This window comes from Rhinolophus ferrumequinum, chromosome 4, assembly GCF_004115265.2.
Source record: "Rhinolophus ferrumequinum isolate MPI-CBG mRhiFer1 chromosome 4, mRhiFer1_v1.p, whole genome shotgun sequence".
Lineage (NCBI taxonomy): Eukaryota > Metazoa > Chordata > Mammalia > Chiroptera > Rhinolophidae > Rhinolophus > Rhinolophus ferrumequinum.
In genome coordinates, this window is record NC_046287.1 from 67,137,038 (window position 1) to 67,152,975 (window position 15,938).

At 48.4% G+C, this 15,938-nt stretch overlaps 1 protein-coding gene across 5 annotated transcripts in view; it reads right to left on the reverse strand.

Moving 5' to 3' along the window:
• Nucleotides 1-4,081: 4,081 nt before the first annotated feature.
• RBPMS (RNA binding protein, mRNA processing factor) overlaps nucleotides 4,082-15,938 on the reverse strand; it is a 158,054-nt gene continuing 146,197 nt past the window's right edge. For 2 of the 5 annotated variants that reach the window (XM_033103890.1, XM_033103888.1), the window contains one exon: nucleotides 4,082-5,557. In XM_033103890.1, the coding sequence (XP_032959781.1) occupies nucleotides 5,467-5,557 (91 nt within the window). In that variant the 3' untranslated portion in view covers nucleotides 4,082-5,466. Of the gene's footprint in view, nucleotides 5,558-13,211; nucleotides 13,316-15,938 lie in introns of those variants that run through there. The other 3 variants (XR_004422813.1, XR_004422812.1, XR_004422811.1) reach the window with 3 other exon arrangements.

The following is a 15,938-nucleotide window of genomic DNA, read 5'->3' on the forward strand; positions in this document are numbered from 1 at the left end:
TTTACCTCATTTACTTGCATTTTCTTGTGTGAAGCCTTGATCGCCTTTGCTTATTACATGGAAGAGAAATTCCACCTTATACCCCATGTTAAGGTACTGGGATTAGGTCATCTGGTGACGTGTGCGGAGGGGTATAGTCTTTGTGGGAAATAGTGGTAGCCCAGTTGTGTTTGAAGATTGTAATAAAAACAACGAAGAATCTTTTACCGGTTCTTCTGGGTGTCTAAAGACATATCCACCAGAAATTTGCAGTCAAGTTGCAGTCATGTTCTTGCCTCTGCCCCTTTCCCCTGGAGCTGCTGGCCATTTAGAAGTGGGAATGGGCATGGCTGGGTGCGTTAAGAGGTTAGTCTGTAGTGCATTTTGATCTATAATTCATCACAGTCATTCGAGGCTTTTAAAAGGGATAGCTAAGAGAAATGTAGCCGAGCGTAGATCAAGTCTAAACAATGAACCTTTGGCTGCTGCTGTCACATCCTGTAAGCGAGGCCAGATGACGGTGGGCCTCGGGGGATGAGGAGCCCTTGACACCAGAGGAGCAGAGTGTGTGACATGGCAGTGCAGGGTGCAGGGCCGTCCTTTCGTTTCCGGTCAGTGTTCACAGGGAGGGCATTGCCACGGGCCAGCCCTTGGTTACTTCTGTGAGCTACTTGAAATCACTAGTAGAAAAAATGTTCTCAGTGTGGCAGCAGGGCATTTGGATTTATAAATTCCCCCATTCTTATTAGCTGACAATTTTCTGAGGCATAGATGAGACTCATTGTCCGCACTTCCTTCTAGCCACTGTTTTTGCTTGTAAATGATATATTTGTGGGAAAGATTGGGTTTTTTTTAAGGTTTTATTGACTGTTCTTAACAAGCCAGGACGAGCACTGATGCCCCGTAGCCAGGCTGGCGTTCTGTGCGTGGAGACAGCAGCGATGACCTGTCATTAATGCGTTGCTATCCTCGGGGCTTCATGTAGGACAGGCCATCTTTTCCCAGGTGTATTTCGTGGGCTGGTTCTGAGAAACCAGTGGATGTTGCGTGGGAGGTAGAGGGGTCGGGTCAGGAGGTCCAAGGACCTCGAGGCAACCACTTCTCAGACTAACTGGACCTTGGAACACCTGCCTCATTCCTGTCGCACGCGCGTGTGTGTGAGGTGTGTGGAGTGAGCACACACACACTTTGGAAACAGCTAGACCAGGCTTTGGCATTGCGCTTTTGACCTTCCTTGTGGCCACAGCTGAAAAAAACAAACGCACGTTTTTCTTCATCAAAGGATTTCCATCAGCAGTGAGGCTGGCTGCCTCCACCAGAGTGCGAGGCTGTCATAGGCCCCTTTGGACACTTAGGCCCGTAGAACTAGGCCAATCCCCCTGCTTTTGAGGTTGGTCAGCACATTCCTGTGACTCAAACCATGTGGTTTCAAGACCCTGTGAGAACTCAGGAAATTTCAACCCCCCCAGAATTTTGTAGGGGTCGTACTTCAAAGGACATTCAGTGCAAACTTACCTTTAAGATTTTTTTAAATAACTGAAAACAGAAGGGTACTAACAAGAGAGAACTGAGTAAACCATAGCCTGAATTTGGCAGGACCTGATCCAGAAAACCCAAGAGCAGGTTTATCTCACATTTGACTGTTGTAAGAATTTGAACTTTCTTACTGAGCCTCTCTCACCCAAGATCTGCATTTCAGTTTTAGGGGGAAAGCATGCTTTTGGCCAGGTAAATATTTTAACTTGAGCATCGTTTAATTCCTTTTATGCATGTCTTTGTGCTCAGAACACAAGTTTGGGTTGAATTTAAGCATCTGGCCTAATTTTCTAATTTAGTGTTCGATTAACATGGTCAGGGTTTCACTTGAATTTTAAGTGTGAGATGCGTGTGAGCACTGAAGTATGGATGGCTTCACTGCTGTCTTTATTTATGGGCATAGTATGTTATGGGCCTCCTCGCCTGTCCCTTACAAAGCAGGAAGCCCTGTGGTTGGTGATGTTGAAATAGACCCCATGGATGTCACTAGAGAGCTGTGAAAAGGGGATAAGACAAGGAAGAATTTTATGGCATATTAGCATCTTTGGGGACTTGGGATAGTTACGGGACCAGGTAGTTTAGGGACGGGCTCACTATTTTATACACCATCTTAAGACATTCTGCAGCACTGGTGCATAGGAGCTTTACTGTGGGAGTCTTTAAATTCTCCCAATTTGGGTGCCTTCATCAGCTGATTGCATAAGGTTTTCAGTATCACCAGTTCTTCGTTTTGAGGACCAGTATTTCAGATAACATCTCACTAGTAACAGATATTCTTCTGCCTTCTTAGAATGTTGTAAAATTGTTTGATGTCATGAGAGGGTGTGATAGAATGGATTGAGTTGAAGAGTAAGAGCAGTCATGCGCTGATACTCTTAAAACCGTAAGAATGCTCTTTTCACCTGGATGTCCCAGTGACAATGACATACAGTAGGAAATGTGCATATTCCTAGCACTCAGAAATAACTAGTTTATTCCTCTATGTCACCCTGGCACAGACACCAAGAATGCTTGTGTGTTGTCATACAGAATTCAGAGATGTTAGCCATGCCTCCTTCATTCTGAAGAATGTTCCTTGTGCTACAACTCAGGACCCAAAATGCCATGGGGTGCTGGGGTTCAGGGAACCTCAGAGATGAGGGCATTAGGATTGCAAGTTGGTCCCATAAAAGTAGGTCCTACATATATGCAAATGCTGGGCCCAGTGAATTTGAAGCCTACATATCATTAACTGGAATTACAACTTTCGTGTTTCAAGTTTTAAGGTACTTTCCCAAGTTCTTTAATTTGCCATTTTGTTAGAGGTGGAAGGCACAGTATTGAATTTTAGATGGCAGTTTTATAGCCACATTAGTCATGTGTGCACAAGTCGTGCATCTTCCTCTCCTAATGGAGGGTTCACTTGGTAATGAAACAAAAAGAGGGCTTACTTACCATCTTTCTGGAACCTATAAACTGGGACAGTATGCATATAAGCAAGAGAGCAGACTTGCCTTTTCTTATCCCAAGTTCCCAATTTCAAGACACTCTTACTTCCTGCTCGGTAGCGTGACCAAGGCAAGGCAGCTTTTCAGACTAATGAAGCTGGTGTCCGACTGAGTGGTCAGTGGGAAGGTATCTGGAGTTCATAAACGCCATCCAGACTTGGCAGTTGCACATCACTAATGACTGCCTGTTGGCATGGTGAGGGGCGCTCATTCCTCCATCCCAAAGCCCCTTGTGAAAAAGCATTTGGAAGAGACTGTGCTCAGGCAGTGACCGGGATGGGGTGGCCCAAGGCAGCAGCAGGGGCCGGAAGTCTCCTTCAGAGGGAGGTGCCCTCAGATGCTAGGCTGTCTGATCGGCTGGTCCCGGAGCCACGCTGGGTGTCCTGCAAAGCCTGGGCAGGGATGCGGACAGCCGCCCGGTGGTTTTCTGCGGTTATACCTGGGCTCCAAGAGAATTGGAGGGCTGAGATGGGGGGACCTGCTTTTGGTGATGGTCTCCTCTGCGAAAGGGATGTGAGAGCCAAACCACAGACCCAGTCACGTCAGTGCTCAACAAGACTAACAGTCATTAGTGGCTGTTGCCATTACTGGAATCGAGCGCTGGGCTTCGCCCACCCCTCCTCCCTTTGGGGGAAGTGGGCTTGGTGAGAGTGTATAGAAACACTTTCATCATCTTGGCTATCAATTCATTACATATTTTTCAGGTTAGCAGGAAACCATAAGTGACTATTTTTAGATTTCAGATAACCTGGAGCTAAAGCTTTGTAGGCTAAGGTGGGTGTGGGGTCAGCTGAGTGCAGTAAAAGGCATCACGAAAGGTATGTGAACCAGCCCTGAGATCGTCCTGCCAGGTCAGGAAGGCCCAGAAAGGGCCTAAGGCGTCAGTGTCATCACCAAGTGGCCACAGTAGAACATTTGTAGATGTTCTTCTCTGGCTCTACCAGCTCTGCTGCCTCCTTAAGTCTCTGTCCTTAGCGCGAGGCCAGGAAATGGGACAGAAACCTGCTGTCCCTCGTCTGCAGTGTGGTATGGATGCGTTTGGTTAATCTGGTAAAAAAGAAATTTGCCAAACAGTGGAGTGACAGCTGGGATAAGGACTTTATTTTTTAAAAGGACAATAGAAAAGTACCTTTAAACAGTTTATAAAAGCATAATAGATTGTGTGGAAGTTGCTGTTTTCCTTAGAAACAAGAGGACAGAAGTCTCACTGCGAGCCAGGCGGCGCCCAAGGCGTAAGCAGGGCAGAACACAGCTGGCCCCACGCCGCCGAGTGCACTCGGCCTCATTTTTGTGAGGGTGACAGCCCCTCTCCCCTGGCTCTCTGTGGTTTTGTTGTGATGACCTTAAAAGCTTCTTGACATCTTTCTTTCTAATGGAAAATAATGAAACAAAAAAACCCCAAAACCAACCATATAATCATTAAAACAATGAAGTCTTCAGCAGAATGTGAGCAGGTCAGTAAGAAAGATTGTGATTCTTAGGATCAGTATATTTTTGCACATGGCTCTTCTACGACAGGGGGAGAGACTGAGCTGTCAGACTGGAAATGTGCCAGCTTCTGACACAAGACTGACTTTCTGGTTTTGAGACGTCTTGGAGCTGCACAGCATTCATTCCGAACGCCCACTGGCTGCACCCCCGCTCTCTGGGCCGGTGTGGTAGGTAGTGTCCCTGTGAGCGCACAGGGTGCAAGGTCAAGTTTTCAATGGCTCGTTTGGCATCATGGTGCCAGACTCAGGAATCACTTGGGAGCTCTGAGCGGCCCACCGCAGCCACGCAGGTTGGGCAAAAGCCAGCCCCCTCCTGAGGCAGCCTGGCCTCCCAAGCCGAGGTTTCGCCTTCTCAGTGAGACACTGCAGTGGGCATGAGGCATCTGTGCGTCAGTTTGTACAGCCTCCTCTGGAGCAGCCAGGGCTTTCTTAAGGGCTCGCTCTGAGCAGGAATTTGTACCAAGGAAAGGCTTCTTTGCCCAGCTGGGAATGTGCCGCCATGGTAGAAGCTCCTGGAGGCTTTGATTGTCTTGCAGGGATGTCCTGCCAGAGCTGCGAGTGTACACCTCGTACTGAAGACAGCACAATTCTGTTTCTAACGTCACGCTTCTGATTTACCCTGGACTCAGGCCAGGCACAGATTTCTATGTTCACAATACAATTCTGGAAATTTTGATACTTAAAACCATGCCTCAAACATGCAGCTTATTTTAGAGGAAAAAAATAGATATTTTTAATTACAAGCATTCAAAAGTCAAGCACAAAAATTGTTGTCCTACCCAGTGTAAGATCAGCCATCCTGTCGTCCTTAAATGGTACAAAAATACTCACTCTCTTGGTTTTATTGTTGACATCTTTTATGTCTCGTTTGAAAATATCTCCAAACTGTACAGAAATGTATGTCAGACCATGCGTTCACAAAAAAACACACTATTTCTTAAAATTATACAGTGTACAAGAGTAAAACATTTTTATTATATTTTTTTTCTTCGAGAAAAACAGATGTGTGATAGAGGCTGTGGCAAAGTCTTGAAGGGATCAAAACTGGGCAGGGTTTTTTCAAGCCTGAAACAGAAAGAAGTGTGTAAGGAAAGCAACTCTCACACGCATGGCACTCCCTCCTCGCTGCGGGGCTGTTAGGAGACACCTGTGATAGGAGAATTTATGGCGTAGAAACTTTTCCCTGCGAAAATTCATGGGTGACTCCCTAGGAAAGCGTAAGTTATGTCACCATGGAATGTACTGACTGACTCGCCAAATAAAGACCACACGCGTATCAGTGCTCTCACCTTAGACACACAGGGAGTGGAAGAGCTCCTTCCCCTGCATTGCAAGGAAATGCTCATATTTGTTTTGCTTTGTGGCGGAAAAAAGGGCCTTCAAATAATCACTGAGACTTTCTGACTGCTGCTGGCAGAGTCCCACGATTTTCTTAAATACATCTTGGCTCCTTTGTGTCTGGCTTTAATTATGTTAAAGGCTGCATTGTGAAACCTCTACTGTTATTCTGTCATTTTACTTCCCTCAACTCCCAGGTCCCTTGTTTTCTTGCCATCATCTTACCAACATGTCAGACTCATATAAATTTGTGGATGTAGAAAAGGTATATACAGAAGTATGTCCGCATATACTAGAGTTTTGTACAGGGAAATGCTTATTTGTGAGTGGCAGGAGGCTACAAAGAAAATAGCATCATGATTGATAATCCATATAATTGTCCTAAGTTAGACTTATTTGGGAAAATACGTATTTAGCCGTAAATCCTGAAATTAGAAACAAATTTAGGTGAACACTCAAATATAGCTAATTGTACAATTTTAGTAAATACTCCTGTCCAAATCAGACCAGTGCCGGCTGCACCTGAATCTGAACTATGAGGCAGTAACTCTTGTCACAGCTTCATTTGTAGACGGCAGTACAAATGGGTAGAAATACAAATGGGCTACAAGTCAGAAGACCCAATATAATTACCACATATCTATGGATCGTGGAAAAATCCACAAGTAGAAATCAGGCTGTAGCTTTCAAGAGAAGAGATCTGGACATGTAAAACTTTATGATGTTAGAATAACACTCACCTGTCTTTTCAACTAGTTGTAACGGTTAAATTAGTTCTAGCACATCCATTTACTTATGCTTGTTACAGAGAGGCCAAATTAGAGAGCCCTTTGGTTTAGAAATGCTCCCAGCTCAGGCTCTGAGGCCTGCACGGCCGCACAGAACCGCAGTGGCCCCCAAACTCATCCCGCCTGCTCCTGGTACTTGCTCAGCAGAACTCGCTGCAACAGGAGGGAGTCAAGGCCTTCAGGAAATCGCGCTTCGACTCCTTTGCCTCCCCTGCTGCCCAGCACACACCAGATGCTGGCTGTGGGCCATGCCCGTTCACACCCCATCTTTGGTATAGGTCACACATCTGTGCTGCTTAGTGAGCAGGGCCAGCAGGAGGGCCCCGCCTGAGATCTGCATTTCTTCTACACTGATTTCTATCCGGCAGGGTGCGGGGCACGTAGCATGGAGCAGCCCTGGATGGGTGGCAGGAGTGAGTGTCCAGCCTTGCCGGAGAGATCCAAGGGTACAGGGGGCTTATGAGACTACGCATTACCTTTGGGGCTGTAGTAGGTGACTTTTCCAATGAACCCACGACCTTCTGGCCCATCTCACATCCCCACAAATGCCTGATCTGCTGCCCTTTCACTGCCAAAGGACCCTCCCCTCAAGTATGATGAAGTGACGCCCCCTCTGCCCCAGTCACCACGCATCAGAAGAGGGAAACCAGCTTAGAGGAACTGAATACAAGGCCATTTTCCTTCCCCCACATTCTCGGCCTATCAGGCAAGGAGCGACACAGTCCACGTCATCCCAAACTTGACCATGTGCCAGCAGCCCAAGCCGTGTGTGTGGATTCCAGGAAACCGTTTCTGAGGAGCAGCAGCCACATTACGGCTGTCCGTACTTCGGAACAATCCACAGGGGATGGCACTTGGCAGCCCTTGGACTCTGGGAACCTAAGGGCCTGCAGGCCGCCAGCAGCCTCTGACAGAGCACGGACTTGGAGCGCGCCCTCTTGGGAAAGCAGCCGAAACCGGATGCGGTGACGGCATGGAGACCAACGGCCTGGAACAGAGCTGCCGCACTGCTTTCAGGGACAGAGGGAAGGGGCTGAATGAGTGGCAGGAAAAGGGACCCAGGCCACATGTGACCTGGGTGGGGGCCACTGCTGGAGGACGGATGGCGTCCCTGCCAGCTCCTCCAGCTCTTGGCTGTTCTGGCAAGGGCCTCACTGACCTCCTGCTTTCTTCCCTGGAGAGCTCACAGCCATCTTTGGGCAAATGCACCTTGCTAGTCTTGGTCTCTTTCCGGTTCCACAGCCAGTTCCTGGACATTTCTGCCATGACCTCAAAGGCAACATGTCTGAACTCAGACTTCCCACACCAGCCTTCACACAGCCCCGGCCCCCTCTGCCGGGTGTCTTTGCCCCTGCACTCAGCCCCTGGGGTTCCTTCCCTGACATAGCTCTGCTCTTCTCAGATCGTTCTATTCCTGACGCCACCATCACGGGTTTGCCTCTCCTGGTGTGTACTTCGAACTTGACTCTTCATTTTGCTTTGGGTCGTAAGATGACGACGATTCTTAACACACCCCTCCTCCTTGTCAGGTCTCGCCAATGCCTCCCCAAGACCCAAATCCCTAACACACCCCTCAGGGCCCTTAAAAGCTTGGTCATATTCCCACTTCCTCCTCCTGTTCCAGTCCCCTTAGCATATACAAACCCTACTTAAGCCCCACTTCCTCAGCCTTTCCTGATCCCTTCAGCCTGCAGGGCTTTCTCCAGTGAACTCCTCCAATGCTCTCACTGTCCGGAACACTCACTAGGCTTTCACAGGGATTATTTCAGATTAGTTTTCTTCCTAAAACTATTCCCTCTGTCCTCTACCCCAGACATAGTCACTTGCATATAGCAAAAATTTAGATACTTGGACTATAGGCCAAATGAGACAGAACTATGGGCTGTTAACAGGATGTGACACGGCAACTCGGTCCCCTAATCTTGATAATGCCGTGGGCTGAGAGCCAGGAGACAGTGCCCAGGGATGCAGGGTGGGCTCCAATACCAGCCCCCTGTGCCTGCAGCTCCTCTACAGGCAGCTTTGAGGTCTTCAACCAGAAGCCATATGGGGGCGTGGCTCCCGCTCTCCTGACCTCTTAGTTCTCTGTCCCCCTTTCTTTTTGGACCCCTCAGTAGGAAGCAAACGTGGGGAGGGGTGTCCTAGTTAATTCTGGCTGACCAGAAAGGCTGACCTTTTGAACTGAAAAATATGGAAGGGAGAAGGGAAGAGAAAAGGAGGGGGATGGGAATGGATGGTTTCCTAAGCTTTTCCATAACTGTGCTGTGTAAGTGTAATTCTCACATGGGAAAAGAATGCGTTCACATTGCCATAGATGTTCCCAGACTGAACAGAAGGTCAAAATGTGGCTATTTCAGTCCCTGTAAACAAGGAAGGGGTTTAGCTAGGAATGGAGTTCAAACCTTGGAATGTATTAACAAGGACATTTTAAACAGAATGCAAAGACATCTGAGAACACAGCACCATGAGGGCAGAGTGCCAGGTTCTGTTTAGAGAGCAGATTCTCCTCAGAGAACCTTTCCTGAAAGGGGGGAGGGGCCAACTATAATTTGAGTGTGAAGGGATAAACAAGGGAAGAAAATAGATATTTGAAATCTTGTCTGAGGCAAATCATAAATGTCCGACTTTTAAGACAATGGAGAAAGTCTCCCGATATCTTAAAAAACATTATACAATTCTAAAACATTTCGTCTAGTTGTCCTTGATCAGAAAGGTCAGTCTGTGGCCCTCAGTACTTGGGAGTGGGGTCAAGGTGAGTGCTGATGCCTGTGTGTGTGTGTTGGCGGGGGAGGGCCGTGCCGACCTGGGAGTGGCTGCTTTGCCCTGGCTCCGCTTTCCCATTGCTAAGTTAGAATCTGTTTGTCCAAGTGCCTTGTGAGCTTTCTCCCAGCAATAAGAAAATTCTCTTTCTCTATCCCCCCCCAATCCATCTTCATATACAGATGCTCCTCAACTTACGATGGGGTTATGTCCCCACAAACCCATTGTAAGCTGAAAATACCATTAAGTCAAAAATGCATTTAATACCAAACATCATAGCTTAGCCTAGCTTACCTTAAACATGCTCAGAACACTTACATTAGCCTACAGTTGGGCAAAATCATCTAACACGAAGCTATTTTATGCTAAAGTGGATTAAAGACTTAAATGTAAGACCTGAAACCATAAAACTCCTAGAAGAAAACATAGGCAGTAAGCTCTGACATTGCTCGTAATGTCTTTTTGGATATGTCTCCTCGGGCAACGGAAACAAAAGAAACAAATGGGACTACATCAAACTAAGAAGTCTCTGCACAACAAAGGAAACCATTAACAAAACGAAGAAACAACCTACTGAATGGAAAAAATATTCTCCAATGATACAGCTGATTAAGGAGTTAATACCCGAAATACATCAGGAACTCATACAACTTAACACCAAACAATCTGATTAAAAAATGGGCAGAGGACCTGAGTACACATTTCTCCAAAGAGGACATACAGATGGCCAAGACGTGAAAAGATGCTCAACATCTCTAATCATTAGAGAAATGCAAATGAAAACCACAATGAGATACAATGAGATAACCACCTCCCACACGTCAGAATGGCCATCATCAATAAATCAACAGATAACAAGTGTAGCCACTATGGAAAACAGTGTGGAGGTTCCTCAAAAACTTAAAAATACAATGACCCTATGACCCAGCAAGACACTTCTGGGTATTTATCTGCAGAAACCCAAAACACTAATTCAAAATGATACGTGCTCCCCTATGTTCACTGCAGCACTATTTACAATATGGAATCAGGCGAAGTGTCTATCGATTGATGAATGAAGATGATGATGTATGAGTACATACAATAGAATGTTTCTCAGCCATAAAAAAGAACGAAATCTTACCATTTGCAACAACATGGATGGATCTAGAGGGTATTATGCTAAGTGAGATGAGTTAGAGAAAGGCAAATAGCATCTGAGCTCACTTATATATGGAATCTAAGAAAACAAATGAACAAACGAAACAGAAACAAACTCATAGATGCAGAAAACATTTTGGGGGTTGCTAGATGGGGTTGGGGGAGATGGGTGAAAAAGGGGAAGAGATTAAGATGTGCAAATTGGTAGTTACAAAATAGTCACAGGGATATAAAGTACAGTATAGGAAATAGTCAATAATATTGTAATAACTACATGGTATCAGACGGGTACTAGATTTATCAGGTGATTACCTCGTACGTTCTATAAATATCTAATCACTGTTGTACACCTGAAGATAATATAATGTTGTATGTTGACTGGCATTTGAAAAAAAAATGGTAAGTGCTGACTATCTCATGTAATTTACACCACACCACAACACAACAGCCACAAGAAGGCTGGTGACACAGTACACGGTAGGTATCGCCCGTCTGCCCTTCGTGACTGTGGGGCTGACGGGAGCTGTGGCTGCCGCCGCCCAGCACCCCAAGAGAACGTCGTACCTCGTCACTAGCCTAGGAAAAGACCAACATTTAAAATCTGAAGTAAGGTTTCTACTGAACGCGTGTCACACCATTATCATCACGTCAAACCATCGTAAGTCAGGGACCATCCGGACTTGACCAAGAGTTTGTGTAACATTCATTTTTACTTAAAGATTAAGGAATATTCCCCTCCACCCAGCTCGGACTTCACATGACAAAGGTTGTAAATCAGAGTGGTTTAGGTTTCTTTTTATATCTGTCAGCTTGATTTTTAAAAAAACAAGTGTGGATACTAATTTGTAATAAAAAGACTAGTTAATATTTAAAAGGTTCACAGTCTATAGAGTCTCCAGGGGAATGGTCTGCAGTTGGAAGCCCCTCCCCGTTCACGCAGCCTCCACAGTAACTAGTGTGGCTGCCCAAGCCAGGACCCTGCGTGGGCTCCAGCGCCCACCCTTGGCCTGAGGGCCTCCGTCCTCACAGTCCAGGCCTATCTGTGCCCTCCCAGGCAGGCCATAAGCAGTGTCCTCTGACTTCAGATTTGGGGAGAGGAAAGTTTCCACCAAACTCATTCTTTAATCCACGGATGGGCCAGGAACTGGTGGGCCCCACCTTGAACACGGCTCATGCCGGAGGCAGCCTCCTCCCCATCAGGTGCGTGCTGGCTGCCCTCCCAGGACCACGCCGCAGCTCTCCTTCCCCACGTTTCGGCCCCTCGTCCCCAGGCCCTCCCGTTGTCTGTGTGAAGTCACCCATGCACAGCTGTGCTGCTTCCTGACTGGGCTCTTCTGCTCATGCGTCCATTTACTGCACTTAAAAAATCATTATTCTAACCTGCTTACTAAGTGTTCAGAGCAATAAGAATATCGTGGGCACTGTTATCAAAAAGGAAAAGGAACACCTAATAAATTAGGCAGCTTTGGAATTAGTGGGATAAATACCTGCCCTATGTGATGTGGAAAAATGTTTACCTGCTGATAAGTTTGGTGACTGTGAGAAATGCGTCAGTGGGAGAAAGCCCGTGAGCGCAGGTGCTGGCGTCCTGTGCGGGCAGGGGAGGCAGGGTGCTTCTGCACAGGCGCGGAATGGTGCTATTCTGAACACGAAATTCCGTAAGCCCCAAACTGTCGTAATGACTTTCTTGGCCAGAACCGCCCAGTTCTCTGCCCTTAGCGGGAACCTGCCCTTTTTCTGACTCTTCTTTAGAGGCCCCTCCTAGAGATGAAATTTACCACCTTATTTGGGCCAAGACATAACCGCTGTCAGCCTGCCCCTGGCATTCCTGCTGTTCTAGGCCAAGCTTTCCAGAGACCGGAAACCCCTGTGAGTGGGGCCTAGCAGGCAGGTCCCCTCTGGGAACGCTAAGCTACCTTGTTTTAAGACCACATCGATTGCTAGAAACAGATGAATTGAGAAGTGATAGCTGGTGTTGATTAAGAAGACGGACAAGTCACCGACATGTTCACCCACTAGAAAAGCCCAGCAGTCTGGAGGAATTCAGTGAGAATCCTAAGTCAGTAACGCCCAAGGGCAATCATCCTATTTACGGAGAGGCTTATAAAAATGTCGCTGAGTCATGGAGAAAGGGCTGCATTATATTCAGTATACTAGGATTAGTAAGACAGGAGAAAAAAACTAAAATGGTTAATTTCCCAAAAAGGCTTAAGGGCATTAAAAGCTTCATTTATCTGCAAGTTCCCTTAGATGGAATATCTCATCTGACGCTGCTGCTGGCGAGCGGGTGTTGTCGGCCTCACTTAAGGGTCGGCCTGAAGTAGGAAGACTGTGGTGAGGACCAAGTACTGGGGTGATGCAGTTGGAAAGTTTGCCAAACTCACAGTTGCTTTCCTGGGACGGCCTTCCCTAAGCAGGCCATGGTTGGAGGAGATAATGAAGGGTCCACCCCTGACCCTGAGCTCTCCACACCCACACGTCCCAAGCTGGAGCGCCCATCGGGATCACCGGGAGAGGCAGGCTGCAGAAACCCAGCACCCCGAAAGCGTGTGCCTCTGGACAGGCAGCCTGCTGAGCCCCACCCGCGGGGGCCTGCCTGATGGTCCCGACCACACTGGTCCACACAGCCATGCCCGGCCCCAGGACACGCTGCTGCTCCGGAGGCCTGCTCAGCCTCTGGCTTTGGCACTCACCAGCATGCTCCAGTTTTGTAGGACAGCTCGAAAACAGTAGCCACCAGTGAAGATTGCATTAATACCCACAAGACAGATTGCAGCCACCATCACACACCTGGAACCTGGGGTGGAGAAAGAGATCACCCATTAAACCCCTCAACACTGTGCCGTCGTCCCCACCCCCGCGCTGCCTGCTGCGGGAGTTCCCTGGGCTTTAAGACCAGCCTGTGTGGAAGGCAAACAGCTGAGAGTCAAAGGCAAAGGGCCTAACAGCCTCCGCTGCTGAGTGAGGACAGCCAGCTTGGGATGGTGGAACCAGTGAGAGGAGGCGCCCAGGCCATGGCGGAAAGCACCAGAAGTGAGGCTCCCAGGGAGCCCTGAGGGGGCTGCGGGGATGGCGTTCGAGGGTGTAAATCACCTCGGGGTAGAGGGCCAGCACCAGGAGGCCTCCTGTCCCGTGGGCTGAATCCCCAGGACTGTCCAAAGCCCTGTTGAGGAAAGGTACAGGACCTGAGGTCCCCAAAGAAAGGAAGAGTCCTGGGGATGGAACCAACTCCAGGGCCTGCCTCAGACCCCAGTAACAGCTTTGCCCAAGGCCACAAACCAATTCTCCAGGACAGCCCTGTCGTGTCATGGGCACCCCTGAGCTCAACTTTGCTCCAAGCCACCTACTGGAAAACAAAAACCAAAAGGAAGTATTTGTGAATATAAACTGCTAATCCCTAGGGTCTGAGAATTTTGGAATAGGAAGGTTCAGAGACCCAGCAAGTAATAAAGTTCCACTGTTCCTCCTGGAGGCATGGCTGCCTCTGAGCCAGCCAGTTTTCGAGGATTTCTGAGGAAGGAAGCACTGGCTGCCCGTCCCCATTCCCCACTAGTATTTCTCAAATTTTCAGCCCCAGTCAGCAAAGCTCTCCTTCCTGCAGACAGAGGCAGTTTCTGGCACGCAGGGCTTCATGGACAGGCATGCACCAAGGGCTGTGGCAAACCAAGTTCCCTGTAAAGGTCGCACTGATTTGGGGGCACAGGAAGCTGCCCCTCCAGGAGGCCCCATGGCCCTTGGGGATTCAACTGAAACCCACCTCCAGGATTCTGGGTGAGGCTGAAGGAAAGGTGGCATTCCTAGAACATCTCTCTTCTCAGAATTAAGAAAAAAAAGATGTTTTCCCCAGAATTTCACTATAAAAACATTAAAATATGAGTCAATGTGATTCTAGATTCCTAGTAAAAGGAGGGTTATTTCAGGATAGGAAAATAATTCATCTTTGCAAACAAAACTCATCAATTTACCCAACTTCTCTCACTTGCCAGGAGCATTTGAGGGTGGGAGGGAGGGCACCCCTTCCGTCCCCCGCATTCCAGCAAAGCAGCAGACCTGGGGGCCCTCCTGCGGCTGCCAGACCAAGGCTGCATTTGTGGCTGCCTGTCCTCTAAGAAAGGCTGAAGATCCCTCTGGGTGTGACTCAGGACTGAATTCAGAGTCTGGGACCCTAGCTGTCACCGGGTCCTGGAGTAGGGGATTTTACACCAAGCTGCTCTTTGCACAGTTATTACGTCAGCAACACCTGTCTGCACAGCGCTCACCTGGTGGGCAGAGAGAGTGCACAGGCCAGAGTCTCAAGACACTTGGGGAGACGACCCTCAAAGAACATAAAACAGCGGAGGAAAGTACAAATGTGTTCATGTTTAGCTACAGTGCACACGCAGGGCTTCTGAACTCCCACTGTCGGTGTCCGATGATGGAAGTGGAGGCTCCTTAGTTCGCCCTGACCTGCCACTGTTCTCCGCAGCTCCTGAGACTCAGTGTCCTGGTCTTACACATGACTGCCCCCTTTGAACAACTTCCAGGACCAGTCAGGCAACCCTCCTGGTGCAGGTGCTCAGGGCTCTCAAAGATCCCTCAGCCAGACGCTCAGAACGTAGACAATGGACAATGGGGAGCGCGCAGCTTTCACTGCACTGGGCCGTCCTAAGTCTTGGTTTGAGATGAGCTCAGCCAGTGCTTGTGTGGTTAGCACATGTCTGTTGTGTCTGAAGGGGCCGCCTGAAGACCCCGTACCTTTGCTGCCCTGCTAAGCTCCCAGCTCTGCCAATTTACAAAGCCCGGAGGACTCAGAAGTAGCTGGAAGGGGCACCCAGCACAGTCCCTGGGGCAGGGGGCAGGTTTCCAGGCCTGTGGCTACTCTGTGACGCACATGAGAAGCATGGCAAGCCCAAGGCTCCTCCCTGGGGAAGGAGAACCTCTCAGGGAGGGCGGGTGAGCATGCAGGCCCGGCTGCACAGGCTGCTCTGCTCCGAAGCCTCACTTAAGCCCGCTGCATTTCGAGCCCGGTTACTTTGATTTAGCCCAAGGGGGAGACAAGAAGAGGAGGATAAGTGAAGTGAAATTACTCTCTAACCTGAATAAAGTGAACCCCATACAAATCTGGGAAAGCTTTGGGTGTCCGAATGGTGTCAGGCTGACCCCTCTGCTCGCCTGCCCACCCGTCACATTTCCCCTCTCACCTTGCTCGCCCGTCCCCTCAGCACTTCTCACTACCTGACCCACTGTGTCTATTTTGTCTATTCTCGTCTCCTCCCCGTCACAGAACACCAGCTCCGTGAAGGCAAGGATTTGTCTGCTGCTGTCGCTGGAGTGTCCTTAGCACCCAGAGCACTACCTTACTTACATACTGTAATGGTCTCTGAATATTCACTGTGTGAACGAACTGCAGTGGGATATGCAGACCTTGGTTAATAGAAGAC